General features: G+C 43.1%; 1 protein-coding gene across 1 annotated transcript in view; it reads left to right on the plus strand.

The window, feature by feature from the left end:
- Positions 1 to 16,666, plus strand: part of CCDC33 (coiled-coil domain containing 33) — a 154,931-nt gene extending 138,265 nt beyond the window's left edge. The window contains exons 21-24 of the mRNA XM_077264109.1: positions 5,192 to 5,313; positions 6,752 to 6,841; positions 6,921 to 7,037; positions 16,191 to 16,666. Coding sequence (XP_077120224.1) covers positions 5,192 to 5,313; positions 6,752 to 6,841; positions 6,921 to 7,037; positions 16,191 to 16,244 — 383 coding nt within the window. The 3' untranslated portion in view covers positions 16,245 to 16,666. The remainder of the gene's footprint in view (positions 1 to 5,191; positions 5,314 to 6,751; positions 6,842 to 6,920; positions 7,038 to 16,190) is intronic.
- The last annotated feature ends 5,521 nt before the right edge of the window (positions 16,667 to 22,187 follow it).

Below are 22,187 nucleotides of genomic sequence, written 5' to 3' on the forward strand. Positions count from 1 at the left end.
CTCCTCCTGGGTAGTCTCAGCAGCAGAGCACGCACCAGTAAGTGGCACCTGAGTGTCATCATCAGCTGATGCGGCCTGCGATGTGGTGACCGGAGCCACTGGCCCACCCGCCTCTTCAGAGGAAGAGAGAAAAAGCTGTTGGGCATCACTGCACCCTGCCTCTTCTTCCATTTCTCCAATGCTGCTTGGCTGGCCCCCTGTTTCCAAGCCAAGAGATTCAGAGAACAGAAGTAGAGACGGCTCCTGTCCTGGGCTCTCTGTCTGCCTGGGCAATTTGGCAGGTGGTGAAGAGACAGATGGCTGCTCTCCAGTGCTCTGTGTCTGAGAGGATGTGGCACTAATTGAAGTTGATGCATTAGCTGCCATCCATCCGACAACGGCTTCAATTTGATCTTCACGCAGCAGCGGTGTACGGCGCTCTGACACAAAGCTGCGCATGAATGACTGTTGCCTGGTGAAAGTGGGTGCTGATGAGTCACCGGTGCCCGCAGCAGGCACAGAATCCCCACGTCCCCTCCCTGCTCCGCGCCCACACCCACGTGCCTTACTCACTGCCTTCTTCATCTTGGTTGACTGATAAAGATAAGCAGAAAAGTACTAACGGCTTTGTGTGCTTATTCCTGAGCAACTCCTCCTAACAGGTATAAGAAACACTAATTTTCTAAAGTGTGGACTAGACTTTAATATGAGCTAATGTGGCCTACACAAATGTAAAGTGGTGTAACTGGTGTGTTTGGTGAACTTTATTATTTATTTATTTTTTGGGGGCTGAACTGACAACGGATAGAGCTGCAGTCACACGGAGACCGTGCAGACAGCCGTAAACGGCGCTGCAAGGCCCAAAAACCCTCCTCTACGTTATCCTATGTAGTGTTTTTCCACAAGTTAGCTTGAGACGGGTGGAAAGACACTAATAGGAATTTTTTGAAAAAATGTGCAGCAGCCTGCACTACTTAAAACAAAATGAAAATTGATTTGGCGGTATGACGCAGTGAAGAACCCTGAGCTGGAGACAACCAGGCTATGGCTGCTCACAGACTACAGGGCGAGCTGCAGTCACACGGAGACCGTGCAGACAGCCGTAAACGGCGCTGCAAGGCCCAAAAACCCTCCTCTACGTTATCCTATGTAGTGTTTTTCCACAAATTAGCTGGAGACGGGTGGAAAGACACTAATAGGAATTTTTTGAAAAAATGTGCAGCAGCCTGCACTACTTAAAACAAAATGAAAATTGATTTTGCGGTATGACGCAGTGAACAACCCTGAGCTGGAGACAACCAGGCTATGGCTGCTCACAGACTACAGGGCGAGCTGCAGTCACACGGAGACCATGCAGACAGCTGTAAACGGCGCTGCAAGGCCCAAAAACCCTCCTCTACGTTATCCTATGTAGTGTTTTTCCACAAATTAGCTGGAGACGGGTGGAAAGACACTAATAGGAATTTTTTGAAAAAATGTGCAGCAGCCTGCACTACTTAAAACAAACTGAAAATTGATTTGGCGGTATGACGCAGTGAACAACCCTGAGCTGGAGACAACCAGGCTATGGCTGCTCACAGACTACAGGGCGAGCTGCAATCACACGGAGACCGTGCAGACAGCCGTAAACGGCGCTGCAAGGCCCAAAAACCCTCCTCTACGTTATCCTATGTAGTGTTTTTCCACAAATTAGCTGGAGACGGGTGGAAAGACACTAATAGGATTTTTTTGAATAAATTAGCAGCAGACTACACTACTTGAAAAAAAAAAAAAAAAAAGAACAGTATGAGGCAATGAACCACCCTCCCTGAACTGAATACAACCAGCTATGGATGGCCTATGTGGCTGCACTCAGACTAGAGAGTGGGCTGCACTCACACACACACACACACACACAGACCTTGCAGATCGCTGTGAAAACAGCGCTACAAGGCAAAAGCAAGGTGAATAGTAGGTGAACACAGCGGTTGCTAAATTAGCCTTTGGAAAGCACAAAGAAGCAAATCGCTATCTCTAAACTGGCCCTCAGTCAGCAAACAGCGTCCTGTCACTAACTGAATTCACAGCAGAGTGATCGCAAAATGGCGCCAGCGACTTTTAAACTGCATCATGACACCATTTCAGCAGCCAATCACAGCCTTGCCAGTAGTTTCATGCCCTCCATGCTAAACAGGATGTGCCCACACTTGGAATCATTCTCATTGGCTGAATTTGTGCATTTTGAATCTTGGAACTTCCGATTCCGGTATCCGATACGCGGCAAGTATCGGAATCCCGGTATCGGAATTCCGATACCGCAAGTATCGGCCGATACCCGATACTTGCGGTATCGGAATGCTCAACACTAGTCCTAAGTACTAACCTGTGTCTTACCTTATGCTATAATATACTTATCACACTATGTCACAATACATTACAAAATACATTATATACAAAAAGACACGGGACAGAATTCACATTACATACCAATAAGGCTACGTTCACATTTGCGTTGTTGTGTGTTGCGTCGGCGACGCATCGGCGACGCAACGCACAACGCATGCAAAACGCATGCAAAACGCATTGTTTTTTGACGCATGCGTCCTTTTTTTGTATGAAAAAGGACGCACAAAAAATGCAACTTGCTGCGTCCTGTGCGCCCTGACGCGTGCGCCCAAAAAGACGCATGTGTCAAAAAACGCATCACAACGCATGTCCATGCGCCCCCATGTTAAATATAGGGGCGCATGACGCATGCGGCGGCGCCCGACGCTGCGGCGCCGAACGCAAATGTGAACGTAGCCTAACTCAATCAATGTCTTCAGAGGTAGGAACACGACAGTCCAGTCCACACCTCTTAGGCCGGCGTCACACTAGCGAGTTTTACGGACGTATGAGTGCAGAAAATACATCCGTAAAATACGCATTACACACGGCCCAATGATTCTCTACGGCCGTAGAAAATCGCAGCATGCTGCGTTTGTCAATGTATTGCGCAAAAAAATCGCCAATGAAAGTCTATGGGGCGAGAAAAATACAGATTACACACGGACCAGCAGTGTGACTTGCGAGAAATACGCAGTGTTATAGAGAAAAGCCGGTAATTCAATTGCCGGCTTTTTCTTTCTCCTTCACAAACCCGACATGATATGAGACATGGTTTACATACAGTAAACCATCTCATATCCCTTTTTTTTTTTTTGCATATTCCACACTACTCTACTACCATGTCTCATATCATGTCGGGTTTGTGAAGGAGAAATGAAAAGCCGGCAATTGAATTACCGGCTTTTCACATATCTCGCGCTGAATTAAATATAAATACAGTATATATATATATATATATATATATATATACAGTATATATATATATATGTGTGTCTCAATGACATATATATATATATATATATACTGTATATATGTTTTAACGAACATTTGAGCCCATAAATCCATTAGATGTCGGTTTTGCAAGCCTGCGAGAAAATATCGCAGTACGGATGCCATACGGATTACATACGGAGGATGCCATGCGCAAAATACGCTGACACACCCTGACTACGGATGACATACGGATCACTATTTTGGGAACAATTCTGCGTATTACGGACGTATTACGGCCGTAAAAAACGGACCGTATTGTCTTACGCCTAGTGTGACGCCGGCCTTACACTGATAGAACTCCCCTTAATGCCACTTGCATTAGTGTGTCCAGTTTACCATATGTCGGACAACATTCTAACATTCGGTATATGCCATGAACTCTTTTTTTGTTGGCCATAATCTTGCTAAATATGTTATATCGCATTTGACCGTGTCATCAAAATAATATAATTTGTAATGAAGTACATGGCACCCAATGCCTACAGTTTTCCTAGGTTTATCTGTGTGTGACAAGCACCTGGCTTTTACATTGACTACGACATGCATGCAGCTGTAAAACATCTGTCTGCAGTAATGTGCTCATATTCTGGAGCGGCATAGTCCATAGGTGGCAAAATGCGTGCACTAACAAAATAAAAATATCAATATTGGTTAAGAACTAGTCATCTGGATATAAAAAGCTGTAAATGTGGGACTTTTCTCATATTCAGTATTTCCAGGTTCTTGACAGTAACAATTTTGAAATGTGTTTTTTCTTTCCTATTTTATGGATGAAGCAGTGGTTTTGTTCGCTATTGCCATAAGATATATGACTTTCCATAACGGGGTGAGAGGTGATATTAATCTCAAAGCAGGGAGTGATGGAGCTGTGTAAGTAATAACACTATAATAAGGGGTAATACAAATGAAAGGCAGCACAAGGAGTGACAGCTGTAAGTGAGACCATTAGTGCACATTTTTATCAAGGAAACATTGAATAAATCACTTTAAATGTATGTCTGAATGCAGGATCTTTTTCTTTGTGTGAGTTAGGCAGTTTTCTTTAACTCGCTGGATCTGCACTGCACCTGCTTACTCAGCACTTCAAAACATGGGCTGCAATATATCGGAGAAGAACTGTGTACTGGGAAAACAGATATTATTTGTGGGAAATCGACAAGCGGAAATTTCATAGTTAAAATGATAACCATTCATTACAAATCTTTCCTAATTTTCCAGCCAATTACATTTTGTATCGCAAATAGAATATTAAGGATACTTAAAAAAATACGTAATTGTGATAATCTGAGGCAAACTGTGCATCCTGCCACAGGAGATTGTGGTAAGACCATGGCGAAAGTATTGTATGTAGTATGCTGTGGGGCAGTAATGCTTTGACAGAAGAATTCATTTAAGGCCTCATTCAGATGTACATGTTTCATGTATATGTTCTAGCCTTATTTTTCACGGGTAGAATACGTACCCATTATAGTCTATGCTGCTATTCACATGTCTATGTCTTTTCATGGACCGTTCGTCCATGCAAAAATCAAGGCAACAGGTCCATTTTTATTTGGTATTATGAAGGAAAAGTGCCATTACAAGTGTATGGGTCCATGAAAAACATGTACAGCACATGGATGGCATTAACATTACAAAGTATAGGCCAAACCTTGTAACTACCGGTAATTTTTTTTATCCTTCTGTGAAAAACTCTGGTGACATACTGACCAAATACTGATAACACACGGATATAAAACACTGTTGACACCGGTACCATTTTTTTGCATACATCAAAAATACTAACTTCTGAATGAGGTCAAAAAGTCTCTATTTTTGGATATTTATTCAAATTTAATTTCCTGTCTTCTAGGCACACGATCAGACACTCTCCAGGCGGAGGTATATGCTGCATTTCTAGCTGAGAATTCTCGTCTTAGAGAAGAACTGGAGAGAACTCGAATTACTACAACAGTAATACCACAGCATGTAACTGTGAGTAGCACAGAAAATTAATTTTCCAGATCAGAGAGAAAAGTGATAGCACTGATGGTACTATCAAGTTCTCATCAAACGAAATCTTTCAGGAAAATGAAGGTTCCCAAACTGCATTAACTTGTTATCTAAGACCGTTACAGGTTCACAAATCATCATATGCTTTCTGTGAAACTAGTCACTACTCATGGGCATGCCATGAGGCTGGATAGTCAAGAGGTCCGGAGTCATATGCAAAGAGAGCTCATCATAAACAAAGGGGTGAGACAAAGCCCAGTAAGTCAGATCACAGTCTGAGGTCAGGATTCCAGGAGGGTAGCAGATCAAGACAGAAAGGCTAGGCAAATGGATGGTCAGAAGCAAGGTCAAAGATCTGGTAGCAATAGATCTGAGACTGAGCACAGGAACACAAGGCACGCGACACCACCAAGCATAAGCTACAACTGGCAGTAATTGGAAGCAGAGAGCCAGCTAAATAGCAAGAAAATTACTTCAGACAGGAGACACTTGGAGGAAACTTTGCACGCTCTGGCTCTGATTGAGTGGCTGGACTATCACTCAACACACTGACAGCTCAGCATGCCCCAGCCTCTGATTGGACAGCTGAGCTGTCCATCAGCATACTGACATCTCTGCACACCACTGCCTTGGATGAACTGTCACTCACTGTGTCCAGACACCCCAATAGGAGGAATTGTGACACCTCATACTGATTAGGCAAAAGAGATCATAGAGCTGCTCTCCTGAACAGTCAAGCAAGCTGAACCCCAACCACCTTTCCTAATTGAGACACCATAGGCTGGGTGCTTCACCACCAGTCTCCAATAGCAATCAGCATATGCCCAGTGCAAAGATAAAGCTGAGGTCAGAACACTTTCCGTTACTGTCCGTGTGCAGGATGCTGCTGGATGTAGTTTGTGATAATGTACCTATAGTGAAGATCATTAATTAAGGAAGGGGGTTGGCCAGCTTAACTGTTTTAGAGAGAGGCTCTACCACATTTGCTGTTCTTATGAATCTGTAGTTGTTTCTTTCTTGCTAAGTGGGTGTGGTCATCTTCTTTATGGATGTCTTCTTGTGGACCTTTGCCCAGTTGGCTAAAAAGACTAGACTTGCATTTTGAGAAGATGGGGCCATACCTCAGGAGTGCAGAGGCCCTGGGACAAACGAAAATCGACTCCTAATGGCATTTGCACCATGCAAAACATGTATATATGTATGGGAAGTGACAAGTCCTCTTGAACATAATAGGTTTAATATCCCTTTTGTTTATCTTTTTTGCCATTCTTTTTCAAGTGGCGCTTATTAGGTTGACCACCTTTGTTTAAACCCTAAGCCTATTTTATGTGATTGACTAATGAATTGTATAAATATATTTAGCAATTAAATATAATATCCCAAACAAAAATATAATAAAACAAAATACATTTTCTTGCAGGTCCATGAAACGTTTACGGATAGTGAGAAGTTTTCCCTTCTTAGTAAGCTGGAGAAATCACAAGCAAGAGTGCAAAGCTTGGAGAGAGAGGTAGAAACTATGTGGCATTTGTAAATCAAATGCTTTTCAGTCATTGTGGATTCTTACCCTTTGTAACTTTTCCTGCCAGTTGGAAGAGGCAGCTCGACGATGGGGCCGAGAAAAACAACAGCTCCTAACTCAGCTTTCTGAACAACAGATGGGATTCAGCCGTACCCACACCACAATTCTCCATCACTTTCCCACGGTAAGGACCATGCTCTGCTGATGATGGACAGGAGATTGGAACCAGTGTCTTATTTTTCTAGAATAACTTCTGCTATGAGTTATTTCAAGACAGTAAAATTCTCAAATGTGTGCAAACAATGTTCCATCAACGTTTAAGGGGCAATGTACTGTAATCCATGATTTTTTAACAGGTTTTTATTAAACTTCATCAGACATGTTAGCGTGCCAAGAAAATTATGTTTATCTTGAATCAGTAATAATTTTGCACATGCTTGCAAATATTTTGGTGAAAACATACAAGTATAACACCAGCATTGGACCCTGACATAGCATTTGACCCCTACCATTGTGAATATCAATGGGAGCCCAGCCCATGGTCGTTCACTCAATGCCATTTCAAAGATTTACTAGTGCATTTTTAAAACCAGAAAATTCCTTTAAGCAAAACAAATCATGTGTCTAGTCCATTGCATTCTCTTTTACTGTCCTGTTTACTTCTTTTATCTTCTGAAAACTCATAAATGTGCATTTCTCATTTTCCATATTTTTGCTGACTAAATGTAAATTTTACAAACAGAACGCTATAAAGGAACTGTCTATAAAAGATTTTGACTGCTATGCTTTTTACTATATGCTTTGGCCTTGAGCGCTCTTTACCTTTTAATGTTAAAACGACCTAGAGAAACTGCGTGAACAACGGTCTTCTTTCCTTGCAGGTGTATCTGTATCTATGCTGCTCTCCTTTCTACTGCAGCTATTGCTGTCAATGATCTTCATTCCGTAGAGAATTAGAATTGATTGCTCATTAGAATGAAGGCAGAGCTGGAGATGTAGAAAGTGTTACAATAAGGGTACATGCACATGATGTCTTTTTCTGAAAAAGCAGTTAGAATTATGAACACATGCACTGCAATGTAAAAACAACTTGCTGTGCACATGTTCAGTTCTTTGAGATTCTTTTAACTTTTTCAGGGTACAAAAGATGCAAATCGGTTAGAAGAAATGACTATTCTTCAGACGGTTTCTGTTTGGAAGTCGTTCACTAGTTTATTCAATACAATTTTGAAAGAAAGGAAAAAAAATAAATAAATATTCAGCAGCCAAAGAAGTAGTAAAAAAAAAACTCAAAAGACTACAAAAAAGACAATTCCGGATAAAAGATGCCAGCGTGACCTGTAATGTCTTCTTGAAAAATTCCCTGAGTCCGAACATGTCTAAAAGACGTCATGGTAAAAAAAAAAAAAGAAAAGGGATAAAAAGGTGGATTAACTCCGCACTGCTTGAAAGATAGAAGTCCATATGGATATTCAGATGAAAAAGTAGCTTTATTCAACGTGTTTCGGAGTACTATGACTCCTTCATCAGGAAACCACAAAAGTATATAAATAAATAAAGATATATCAGATATACTTTTGTGGTTTCCTGAATAAGGAGTCATAGTACTCTGAAACGCGTTGAATAAAGCCACTTTTTCATCTGAATATCCATTTGGACTTCTGTTGTGATTTTGCTTTTTGCTCCCTCTAGTGGTCATTAGTGATTTGACTCTGGAGCGTCTGTCTTTTCCTATATCCTCACCTGGGCCGTTAGTTCAGAGGCATTGCTATATAAGCTCCCTGGACCTTCAGTTCAATGCCTGGCATCGTTGAAATCAGAGCTAATCTGTTGTGCTCTTGTCCTCTGATCCTGGTTCCTGTTTTTCAAGCTAAGTCTGCTTCTTTGCTTTTTGCTTTTGTTTTGTTTGGTATTTTTGTCCAGCTTGTTCCTATCTGTATCCTGACCTTTGCTGGAAGCTCTAGGGGGCTGGTGTTCTCCCCCCGGACCGTTAGACGGTTCGGGGGTTCTTGAATCTCCAGCGTGGATTTTTATAGGGTTTTTGTTGACCAGATAAGTTATCTTGCTATATTCTGCTATTAGTAAGCTGGCCTCTCTTTGCTGAACCTGGTTCATTTCTGTGTTTGTCATTTCCTCTTACCTCACCGTTATTATTTGTGGGGGGCTTGTATCTTGCTTTGGGGTCCCTTTCTCTGGAGGCAAGAGAGGTCTTTGTTTTCTTCTCCTAGGGGTAGTTAGATTCTCCGGCTGGCGCGAGTCATCTAGCGATCACCGTAGGCATGATCCCCGGCTACTTCTAGTGTTGGCGTTAGGAGTAGCTATTTGGTCAACCCAGTTACCACAGCCCTATGAGCTGGATTTTTGTATCTTGCAGACTTACACGTTCCTCTGAGACCCTGTCCACTGGGGTCATAACAGTATGCCAGGCCAGTATTAAATGTTTAATGCATTGCAGAAGTGGGATTATAAGAAAGAAAATTTTGAGTTTTTTTTTTCCCTCTCTCATTTTTTTTTTTCTTTTCCCCTTTACCTCAGAGTGGCTTAAGCTTGCTGCAGACATGAATGTCCAGACCTTGATTACAAGTGTGGACCAGCTTGCCACTCGTGTGCAGGGTATACAAGATTATGTTACCAGAAATCCTAGGTCTGAACCCAAGATTCCGATTCCTGAACTGTTTTCAGGAGACCGATTTAAGTTTAGGAATTTCAGGAATAATTGTAAATTATTTTTGTCCCTGAAACCTTGTTCGTCTGGAGACTCTGCTCAACAAGTAAAAATTGTTATTTCATTCTTACGGGGTGACCCTCAGGATTGGGCTTTTTCGTTGGCGCCAGGAGATCCGGCATTGGCTGATATTGATGCGTTTTTTCTGGCGCTCGGTTTACTTTATGAGGAACCCAATCTTGAGATTCAGGCAGAGAAAGCCTTGCTGGCTATGTCTCAGGGCCAGGACGAGGCTGAGGTGTATTGCCAAAAATTTCGGAAATGGTCCGTGCTGACACATTGGAACGAGTGTGCACTGGCCGCTAATTTTAGAAATGGCCTTTCTGAGGCCATTAAGAATGTTATGGTGGGTTTTCCCATTCCCACAGGTCTGAATGATACCATGTCCCTGGCTATTCAAATTGACCGGCGGTTGCGGGAGCGCAAAACCGCAAATTCCCTCATGTTGTTGTCTGAACAGACACCTGATGTGATGCAATGTGATAGAAAAACCGCAAATTCCCTCATGGTGTTGTCTGAACGGACACCTGATTTGATGCAATGTGATAGAATCCTGACTAGAAATGAGAGGAAAATTCATAGACGCCGGAATGGCTTGTGCTACTACTGTGGTGATTCTACACATGTTATCTCAGCATGCTCTAAACGTATATCTAAGGTTGTTAGTCCTGTCACCGTTGGTAATTTGCATCCTAAGTTTATTCTGTCTGTAACTTTGATTTGCTCACTGTCATCTTATCCTGTCATGGCGTTTGTAGATTCGGGTGCTGCCCTGAGTCTTATGGATCTCTCATTTGCTAAGCGCTGTGGTTTTATTCTTGAACCATTAGAAAATCCTATCCCTCTTAGGGGTATTGATTCTACGCCATTGGCAGAAAATAAGCCGCAGTATTGGACACAGGTTACCATGTGCATGACTCCTGAACACCGCGAGGTGATACGTTTTCTCGTTCTACATAAAATGCATGATTTGGTTGTTTTGGGGCTGCCATGGTTACAGACCCATAATCCAGTCCTTGACTGGAAGGCTATGTCAGTGTCTAGTTGGGGCTGTCGTGGTATTCATGAGGATTCCCTGCCTGTGTCTATTGCTTCTTCTACACCTTCGGAAGTTCCGGAGTACTTGTCTGATTATCAGGATGTCTTTAGCGAGTCCAGGTCCAGTGCATTGCCTCCTCATAGGGAATGTGACTGTGCAATAGATTTGATTCCAGGCAGTAAATTTCCTAAGGGAAGACTGTTTAATCTGTCGATACCTGAACATACCGCTATGCGTTCATATATCAAGGAGTCTCTGGAGAAAGGACACATCCATCCGTCTTCTTCCCCTCTTGGTGCGGGATTCTTTTTTGTGGCTAAAAAGGACGGATCTTTGAGGCCTTGTATTGACTATCGGCTTTTAAATAAGATCACTGTCAAATTTCAGTATCCTTTGCCGCTGTTGTCTGACTTGTTTGCCCGGATTAAAGGTGCCAAGTGGTTTACCAAGATAGACCTTCGTGGTGCGTACAACCTTGTGCGCATTAAGCAAGGGGATGAATGGAAAACCGCATTCAATACGCCCGAAGGTCATTTTGAGTACTTGGTGATGCCTTTTGGGCTCTCTAATGCCCCTTCAGTTTTTCAGTCCTTTATGCATGACATTTTCCGGAACTATCTGGATAAATTTCTGATCGTTTATCTGGATGATATTCTGTTTTTTTCTGATAATTGGGACTCGCATGTGGAGCAGGTCAGGATGGTCTTTAAAATTTTGCGTGAAAATTCTTTGTTTGTCAAGGGCTCAAAGTGTCTTTTTGGTGTACAGAAGGGTCCCTTTTTGGGGTTCATTTTTTCCCCTTCTGCTGTGGAGATGGACCCAGTCAAGGTCCGAGCTATTCTTGATTGGACTCAGCCCTCGTCAGTTAAGAGTCTTCAGAAGTTCTTGGGTTTCGCTAACTTCTACCGTCGTTTTATCGCTAACTTTTCTAGCATTGTGAAACCTTTGACGGATATGACCAAGAAGGGCTCCGATGTGGTTAATTGGGCTCCTGCTGCCGTGGAGGCTTTCCAGGAGTTGAAACGTCGGTTTACTTCGGCGCCTGTTTTGTGCCAGCCTGATGTCTCGCTTCCCTTTCAAGTTGAGGTGGATGCTTCAGAGATTGGAGCAGGGGCCGTTTTGTCGCAGAGAGGCCCTGGTTGCTCTGTTATGAGACCTTGCGCCTTTTTCTCTAGGAAGTTTTCGCCTGCGGAGCGAAATTATGATGTGGGCAATCGGGAGTTGTTGGCCATGAAATGGGCATTTGAGGAGTGGCGTCATTGGCTCGAGGGTGCTAAGCATCGTGTGGTGGTCTTGACTGATCACAAAAATCTGATGTATCTCGAGTCTGCTAAACGCCTGAATCCTAGACAGGCCCGCTGGTCATTGTTTTTCTCCCGTTTTGACTTTGTTGTCTCGTATTTACCAGGTTCAAAGAATGTGAAGGCCGATGCTCTTTCCAAGAGCTTTGTGCCTGATGCTCCTGGAGTCGCTGAACCTGTTGGTATTCTTAAGGATGGTATTATCTTGTCAGCTATTTCTCCTGATCTGCGACGTGTGTTGCAGAGATTTCAGGCTGATAGGCCTGATTCTTGTCCACCTGACAGACTGTTTGTGCCTGATAAGTGGACCAGCAGAGTCATTTCCGAGGTTCATTCGTCGGTGTTGGCAGGTCACCCAGGAATTTTTGGCACCAGAGATCTGGTGGCCAGATCCTTTTGGTGGCCTTCCTTGTCTAGGGATGTGCGGTCATTTGTACAGTCCTGTGGGACTTGTGCTCGAGCTAAGCCTTGCTGTTCTCGTGCCAGCGGGTTGCTCTTGCCCTTGCCTGTCCCTAAGAGACCTTGGACACATATCTCCATGGATTTCATTTCTGATCTTCCGGTGTCTCAGGGCATGTCTGTTATCTGGGTGATATGTGATCGCTTCTCCAAGATGGTCCATTTGGTTCCTTTGCCTAAACTGCCTTCCTCTTCCGATCTGGTTCCTGTGTTTTTCCAGAACGTGGTTCGTTTGCACGGCATCCCTGAGAATATTGTGTCAGACAGAGGATCCCAGTTCGTTTCCAGATTCTGGCGATCCTTTTGTAGTAGGATGGGCATTGACTTGTCCTTTTCGTCTGCTTTCCATCCTCAGACTAATGGACAGACGGAGCGAACTAATCAGACTTTGGAGGCTTATTTGAGGTGTTTTGTCTCTGCTGATCAGGACGATTGGGTGACCTTCTTGCCGTTAGCTGAGTTTGCCCTTAATAATCGGGCTAGTTCCGCCACCTTGGTTTCGCCGTTTTTCTGCAACTCTGGTTTCCACCCTCGTTTTTCTTCGGGTCATGTGGAACCTTCTGACTGCCCTGGGGTGGATTCTGTGGTGGATAGGTTGCAGCGGATCTGGAATCTTGTGGTGGACAACTTGAAGTTGTCACAGGAGAGGGCTCAGCGCTTTGCCAACCGCCGCCGCGGTGTGGGTCCCCGACTACGTGTTGGGGATTTGGTGTGGCTTTCTTCCCGCTTTGTTCCTATGAAGGTTTCCTCTCCCAAATTTAAACCTCGTTTTATTGGTCCTTACAAGATATTGGAAATTCTTAATCCTGTATCCTTTCGCCTGGATCTACCTGTGTCGTTTGCTATCCACAACGTGTTTCATAGGTCCTTGTTGCGGCGGTACGTTGTGCCTGTGGTTCCTTCTGCTGAGCCTCCTGCTCCGGTGTTGGTTGAGGGCGAGTTGGAGTACGTGGTGGAGAAGATCTTGGATTCTCGTCTCTCCAGGCGGAGGCTTCAGTACCTGGTCAAGTGGAAGGGCTATGGTCAGGAAGATAATTCCTGGGTGGTCGCCTCTGATGTTCATGCGGCCGATTTAGTTCGTGCCTTTCACGCCGCTCATCCTGATCGCCCTGGTGGTCGTGGTGAGGGTTCGGTGACCCCTCACTAAGGGGGGGGTACTGTTGTGATTTTGCTTTTTGCTCCCTCTAGTGGTCATTAGTGATTTGACTCTGGAGCGTCTGTCTTTTCCTATATCCTCACCTGGGCCGTTAGTTCAGGGGCGTTGCTATATAAGCTCCCTGGACCTTCAGTTCAATGCCTGGCATCGTTGAAATCAGAGCTAATCTGTTGTGCTCTTGTCCTCTGATCCTGGTTCCTGTTTTTCAAGCTAAGTCTGCTTCTTTGCTTTTTGCTTTTGTTTTGTTTGGTATTTTTGTCCAGCTTGTTCCTATCTGTATCCTGACCTTTGCTGGAAGCTCTAGGGGGCTGGTGTTCTCCCCCCGGACCGTTAGACGGTTCGGGGGTTCTTGAATCTCCAGCGTGGATTTTTATAGGGTTTTTGTTGACCAGATAAGTTATCTTGCTATATTCTGCTATTAGTAAGCTGGCCTCTCTTTGCTGAACCTGGTTCATTTCTGTGTTTGTCATTTCCTCTTACCTCACCATTATTATTTGTGGGGGGCTTGTATCTTGCTTTGGGGTCCCTTTCTCTGGAGGCAAGAGAGGTCTTTGTTTTCTTCTCCTAGGGGTAGTTAGATTCTCCGGCTGGCGCGAGTCTTCTAGCGATCACCGTAGGCATGATCCCCGGCTACTTCTAGTGTTGGCGTTAGGAGTAGCTATTTGGTCAACCCAGTTACCACAGCCCTATGAGCTGGATTTTTGTATCTTGCAGACTTACACGTTCCTCTGAGACCCTGTCCACTGGGGTCATAACAGACTTCTATCTTTCAAGCAGCAAGGAGTTAATCCACGTTTTTATCCGATCTTTTTTTTTTTACTCTTGCTGGTCACGAGGAGACCGGTGGATCTGCAGCAGCTAATATTTCTATGAGTCTGTGTTTGGGCTCTATCTGGTGAGTAAAATCTGAAGACCCTATTGCGCTTTGACTTTTCTCCCAGCTTTTTATTAAAAGGCATCATGTGCATATATCATAAGGTAATCTTCACAATTACCAACTTTGTTGCACAAATTTCTGGTCTTATCATCCAAATAAATGTTTTTTTATGGCCGGGGTCACATTTGCGTGTGTAATGCAAGAAACTCGCACGAGTCTCTTGCATAAATACCCGGCACTGCCGACGGCACTCGGGACTGGAGCGTGCGGCTGCATAGAAATACATGCAGCCGCACACTCTGGTCCCGAGTGCCGGCAGGAGTGGCGGGTATTGATGTGAGAGACTCATGCGCGTTTCTTGCATTACACACGCAAGTGTGACCCCAGCCTAAGTCTAAGGCTAGCCTTACTTCTCATGCAGATCAGTGTCCGGCCCATAGTCTGGAACAGTTCATTTACATATAATAAAATGTGGATTTCTATCGAATAAGATATTGGATTACAGATATTAAGGTATCATCTTATTCAGCTTCCTATGACCTACATGCCCATATAGAAAGCTTAGGAGGGTTGATCCTACTCACAGATTCTCTTTAAATCCAATATGACCAATTAACTTCTTGGTAGACCTTGGTTGAAATCAGCCAATTCTGACAACAATTCAGGCTTCATGCACACATAGTAGCAATGCTTCTAGGAGAGGATCGGTGTGTAATATGGCCTTTTGTTTAATTTTGTATGAATCTGTGTGAACTATGGGGCAAGTCAAGGTATGATAAGTTCGCAACTATACTATGAGATTGTATGAAGCAATAATGCCATGTGCATGAGGTGTTATTCTTAGCTTACGTTAGCATCACAGATATCTGTTCTTCCTTTTATCTCTTATTTTTACAAAAAATTGGAAAAGATTCCAGAAGGATGGTATCAAAGGTTCTGAAAGCTTTTTGCCTTTTTTTACATATCTGTATTTGTTTTTACAAATTTTTTTAATTGATCTTATTGTGATTAACTGGTATGTAGAAAACAATAATGATAGCCAAACCAGTACACTTGCTTTGCACTGATAAGGGGCAAACACCACGAGACACGTGTTTGCCTGCAAATAGAGTGTCTGGTTAGGCTTCTTATTCCAAGTCAAGTGGTGAGGGTCGATTTTGACTTTTAGGATTGCTAGATTCAATAGGTGGCACTAGATTCATAGCTGCATAACTGGAGATGAGACCAATGTAAACTGCTGATCACATTTATTAAGCTCCCAAAAAGAGCTAAAAACCCTAATCTCCACACTATGTCTGGTAAGAGCGTTATGAACAGAAGCTCCTGAGACATTGTTTAGACATAATTTGTACAAGCCACGCTAACTTTGATGCATTTTTATGCAATGTTTTATTTTTGCTCTAATGTAAATCTCAACAAAGCTATTCGTTTTGACCAACCCTTTGTCAGGCAAGTGTAGTACATAGAACGTGGAAACCGTGGGCATGAAGCATCCTGTTCCTGCTTTGTATATCTTGTTCTAATCCTAGAGGCAAGTGACTGCTGCAGCCAATCACTGGCCACGGTTGTGATGCATTGATCACCTCTGCCTTTAGAGGTCCAACGCTATTAGAAGAGAAAGCAAGGGCATTGGTGAGGGACCTAAGCTAGACTACAGAAGAGCAGTAGAAGTCTGGTAGGGGAGTAGGTTTATTTATTTTTTTTACAATTCTGGGGACTATGTTAGACAAAAATGGCATGGATAATCCTTTTAACTTTTTTTTTATTACTGTCTTTGCAGAAAGAACCAGAGCTACCTACAAAAAGAGCCACAAAGCTTGATCCTTTAATATAACAGTTTTTATGAGAATTTGTAGAAATATTAGAAATATTTTTCTGGTGGATTACTATGTAATATTGTCTATTGTAACATTGGAAGTCATTACATGTGGTTCAGTAGCTTCCAGCAATTGCGGACACAGTGAAGAATTTATGAAAGACCTGGTAATGTTACGCTGTTTGGACATTAGAATGAAGGAGGAGAAGGAGGACTACAGAAAACTGAATTGCCATATACATAAACACACATATACCACAAATTTATTACCAATGATTCTTATTGATATTAATATAGGTAACTTTGAATATTTAATAATGACCAGGAAAGAACTCATTACTGTTTTAAAAAAAAAAAGATATGAGATGTAATTGGGGAAACAGTTGCATAATTGATACTTAATAATGAGGATGATTTCCAATAAATTGATATTTTTATAGAATCACGTTTATTGGTGTGACTATAAGCATCTTTATATTGCATCACACACTGGAAGTCTTGACGGCTATGACAGCTCAGGTTTGACATTTCAGACCAGGTGTCCACTTACGAGTGGCAATAATAATGTTGTAATCAAGTACGTATGTCTAGCTGCAAGTAAAGATGCACCTTTTATAGATGTGCTCTATTAGTTCTCTGATTGGTTTAAATTGTGTGATATTTTCTAAAGAAAGTGTAAATATTCTCCAAAATTCTTTTCCTAAATTTGCATTTCAGAATATCTATTTTTGGGATGTTGCTAGTATAAAGAAGCCTAAATTTGTAAAATATAAATATACATATATTTACAGTTCTTTTACATTATTTCATTTGTCCATTATGCTAGGAAACCACATTGTTACTAATTCTAGTGATTTATATACTAGACATTGCATTATATGCAAAGTATTCTGATGTAAGAAAAACTAAGTGTTTTGCTGCAACCGAGGAGCTCACCTTAGGGTGCAATCACAGTACGTTTGTAGTGTCCATTGGAGTTAGAGATTTCCCAGGATTGACCTCTGCTGGATCCCTTTGATCCACTCCACGGTATAAGCATGCAATGCCCAACTATCCTAACCTAATCCAAGCTATAAGAGTATTTTTTTCTCTTAAAGGGAATCTGTCATCAAGTTTTTGCTACCTCATCTGCGAGCAGCATAATGTAGAAAAAGAGACCCTGAACCCAGTAATGTATCACTTTGTGTCACAACTGCTGCACCCAGTAAACTATCAGAGTTCATCAGGAAGCATAGCTGTGTAAACTGCCCACACCAGGCTCTGAATATACATAGTCTATTGACAGTGAGCTGCTTATCACAGGTCGAAGTGTGGTTGGATTACACATCCTGTGCACATCAGACCAGGCAGTGATAATGTCCTAGTGATAAAAGATTCATTGTAAGTAAACTACAGCACACAGTTTAATGACACATTGCTAAATTCAGTGTTTCAGCTCCTACCTCATGCTGTCTTCAAATTTCATAGCAAAAACCTGCTGACAGATTCACTTTAAGCAACATTTAAATAGCTTTTTACCCCCTTCACGACATCCACTGTACAGGTATGGTGGAAGTCGGAAATGGGAGTATTGCGCAGGATCACGAGGTGAGTTCACACCATACCTAGCAGATCATGGCTGTGTGTTACAGCCAGGACCTGCCTCTAGCAATCGCGGGTGGAGTGGAGCTCCGCCCATGATTATTAACCTGTTAACTGCAATTAACATGACATGGGTGCATGTCATTCAATGCGCCCGTGACATGATCACAGGTCACCGATGGCTTGCTATGACAGCCATAGTCTGCTGAAGACCCTTGTGCTTGTAATTACGGAGCTCCCTTGAAATCTAGTCTGTGGCCAGTCTTAAAAGGAGACCGTGACTTTTACTATATGTAGCAATGCTTTGGTATTGCTGTGTATATAGAGCAAGAGATTAGATGATCGCAGCTTCACAACCTCTAAGGGGACAAACAAGAACAGTGAAAAGTAAAAAAAAATGTTTTTAAAAAATATGAAAGAAATTAAAAAACGTAAAAGTTCAAATCATTCCCCCTTTTCCCTCCTCTAAAAATAAAGATATTCAATAACTCTTGAAAATGTGCTATCGCAGCATTTAGAAAGGTCCAAGCTATCAAAATATATCATTTAAACCTATTGAAAAACACTGTAAATGGAAAAAAAATCAAGCGTGCCAAAATTACGTTTTTTGGGTCACTGCAATTCCACAAAATATACTGTAACGAGCAATCAAACATCACATCTATCCCAAAATGGCATTAATACAAATGTGGTCCCGTGCCAAAAAAAATAAGTCTTCAAACAGCTCCATCAACCAAAGTATAAAAATGTTACGGGTATAGGAAAATGGCTACACAACCCAAAAAATGTTCTTTTGCAAACTTCCGATTTATTTTTCCGCCTATAAAATAATTGAAAAACTGGGCATGTATCACTGTAATCATACTGATGAGCAGAATCATATTGTAAGGTTATTTTTTACCACAAAATGTACACCTTAACCCCTTCCTGACATCAGACGTACTATCCCGTCGAGGTGGGGTGGGCCCGTATGACCACCGACGGGATAGTACGTCATACGCGATCGGCCGCGCTCACGGGGGGAGCGCGGCCGATCGCGGCTGGGTGTCAGCTGCATATCGCAGCTGACATCCGGCACTATGTGCCAGGAGCGGTCACGGACCGCCCCCGGCACATTAACCCCCGGCACACCGCGATCAAACATGATCGCGGTGTACCGGCGGTATAAGGAAGCATCGCGCAGGGAGGGGGCTCCCTGCGGGCTTCCCTGAGACCCCCGGAGCAACGCGATGTGATCGCGTTGCTCCGAGGGTCTCCTACCTCCCTCCTCGCCGCAGGTCCCGGATCCAAGATGGCCGCGGTATCCGGGTCCTGCAGGGAGGGAGGTGGCTTACCGAGTGCCTGCTCAGAGCAGGCGCTGGTAAGCCTGCAGCCCTGCACAGCAGATCGTCGATCTGACAGAGTGCTGTGCACACTGTCAGATCAATGATCTGTAATGTCCCCCCCTGGGACAAAGTAAAAAAGTTTAAAAAAAATTCCCCACATGTGTGTAAAAAAAAAAAAAAAAAAATATCCTAAATAAAGAAAAAAAAAAAATATTATTCCCATAAATACATTTCTTTAGCTAAATAAAATAAAAAAAACAATAAAAGTACACATATTTAGTATCGCCACGTCCGTAACGACCGAACCTATAATACTGCCCCACTAGTTAACCCCTTCAGTAAACACCGTAAGAAAAAAAAAAAAAAACCGAGGCAAAAAACAACGCTTTATTATCATACCGCCGAACAAAAAGTGGAATAACACGCGATCAAAAAGACGCATATAAATAACCATGGTACCGCTGAAAACGTCATCTTGTCCCGCAAAAAACGAGCCGCAATACAGCATCATCAGCAAAAAAATAAAAAAGTTATAGTCCTGAGAATAAAGCGATACCAAAATAATTATTTTTTCTATAAAATAGTTTTTATCGTATAAAAGCGCCAAAACATAAAAAAAATGATATAAATGAGATATCGCTGTAATCGTACTGACTTGAAGAATAAAACTGCTTTATCAATTTTACCAAACGCGGAACGGTATAAACGCCTCCCCCAAAAGAAATTCATGAATAGCTGGTTTTTGATCACTCTGCCTCACAAAAATCGGAATAAAAAGCGATCAAAAAATGCCACGTGTCCAAAAATGTTACCAATAAAAATGTCAACTCGTCCCGCAAAAAACAAGATCTCACATGGCTCTGTGGACTCAAATATGGAAAAATTACAGCTCTCAAAATGTGGTAACGCAAAAAATATTTTTTGCAATGAAAAGCGTCTTTCAGTGTGTGACGGCTGCCAATCATAAAAATCCGCTAAAAAACCCGCTATAAAAGTAAATCAAATCCCCCTTCATCACCCCCTTAGTTTGGGAAAAATAAAAAAATTAAAAAATGTATTTATTTCCATTTTCCCATTAGGGTTAGGGTTAGGGCTAGAGTTAGGACTAGAGTTAGGGCTAGAGTTAGGGCTAGAGTTAGGGCTAGGGTTAGGGTTAGGGCAAGGGTTAGGACTAGGGTTAGGGTTAGGGCTAGGGTTAGGGCTAGGGTTGGGGCTAGGGTTAGGGTTAGGGCTAGGGTTAGGGCTAGAGTTGGGGCTAGGGTTAGGGCTAGGGTTAGGGTTAGGGCTAGGGTTAGGGCTAGTGTTACAGCTAGTGTTAGGGCTAGTGATAGGGCTAGGGTTATTGCTAGGGTTAGGGCTAGGGTTAGGGTTGGGGCTAGGGTTGGGGCTACAGTTAGGGTTGGGGCTAAAGATAGGGTTAGGGTTTGGATTACATTTACGGTTGGGAATAGGGTTGGGTGTGTCTGGGTTACAGGAGTGGTTAGGGTTACTGTTGGGATTAGGGTAAGGGGTGTGTTTGGATTAGGGTTTCAGTTATAATTGGGGGGTTTCCACTGTTTAGGCACATCAGGGGCTCTCCAAACGGGACATGGCATCCGATCTGAATTCCAGCCAATTCTGCGTTGAAAAAGGAAAACAGTGCTCCTTCCCTTCAGAGCTCTCCCGTGTGCCCAAACAGGGGTTTACCCCAACATATGGGGTATCAGCGTACTCAGGACAAATTGGACATCATCTTTTGGGGTCCAATTTCTCCTGCTACCCTTGGGAAAATACAAAACTGGGGGCCAAAAAATAAGTTTTGGGGGAAAAAAAAGATTTTTTATTTTCACGGCTCTGCGTTGTAAACTGTAGTGAAACACTTGGGGGTTCAAAGTTCTCACAACACATCTAGATAAGTTCCTTGGGGGTTCTAGTTTCCGATATGGGGTCACTTGTGGGGGGTTTGTACTGTTTGGGTACATCAGGGGCTCTGCAAATGCAACGTGACGTGTTATGACCCCAATGGCAGAGGGTCTCAGGAATAAATACCAAATCTGCAAACACAAAAAACCAGCTCATAGGGCAGTGGTAACTGGGCTGACCATATATCTAATCCTAGCACCACAAATAGAAGTAGCCGGGGAACGTGCCTACGTTGGTTCTAGACGTCTCGCGCCAGCCGGAGAACTAACTAACCCTAGAAGGGAAAAGAAAGACCTTTCTTGCCTCCAGAGAAAAGACCCCAAAAGTTGGATACAAGCCCCCAACAAATAATAACGGTGAGGTAAGAGGAAAAGACAAACATAAGAATGAGCTAGGTATTTAGCAAAGAGAGGCCCACTAGCTAATAGCAGAATATAGTAAGATGACTTATATGGTCAGCAAAAACCCTATTAAAATATCCACGCTGGATATTCAAGAACCCCCGAACCGTCTAACGGCCGGGGGGAGAACACCAGCCCCCTAGAGCTTCCAGCAAGGTCAGAAATCACATTTAGTACAAGCTGGACAAAAATAGTAGCAAAGCAAGTAACTCAAAAAACAAAGAAGCAAGACTTAGCTTAATTTTGCAAGAGCCAGGACCAGCAGACAGGAGCAACAGAAGGATCTGATAACAACGATGCCAGGCACTGGACTAAGGATCCAGGAAGTTAATATAGCGACACCCCTGGACTAACGACCCAGGTGAGTGCCAAACAGAAAAAAGACAATCCCAGAGCCATACCACTAGTGACCACAAGAGGGAGCCAAAAAGTCTAATTCACAACAGTACCCCCCCTTTAAGGAGGGGTCACCGAACCCTCACCAAGACCACCAGGGCGATCAGGATGAGCAGCGTGAAAGGCACGAACTAAATCGGCCGCATGCACATCAGAGGCAACCACCCAGGAATTATCCTCCTGACCATAGCCCTTCCACTTGACCAGATACTGAAGCCTCCGCCTGGAGAGACGAGAATCCAAGATCTTCTCTACCACGTACTCCAACTCGCCCTCAACTAACACCGGAGCAGGAGGCTCAACAGAAGGAACCACAGGTACAACGTACCGCCGCAACAAAGACCTATGGAACACGT

This window comes from Ranitomeya variabilis, chromosome 5 (genome assembly GCF_051348905.1).
Source record: "Ranitomeya variabilis isolate aRanVar5 chromosome 5, aRanVar5.hap1, whole genome shotgun sequence".
Classification (NCBI taxonomy): domain Eukaryota; kingdom Metazoa; phylum Chordata; class Amphibia; order Anura; family Dendrobatidae; genus Ranitomeya; species Ranitomeya variabilis.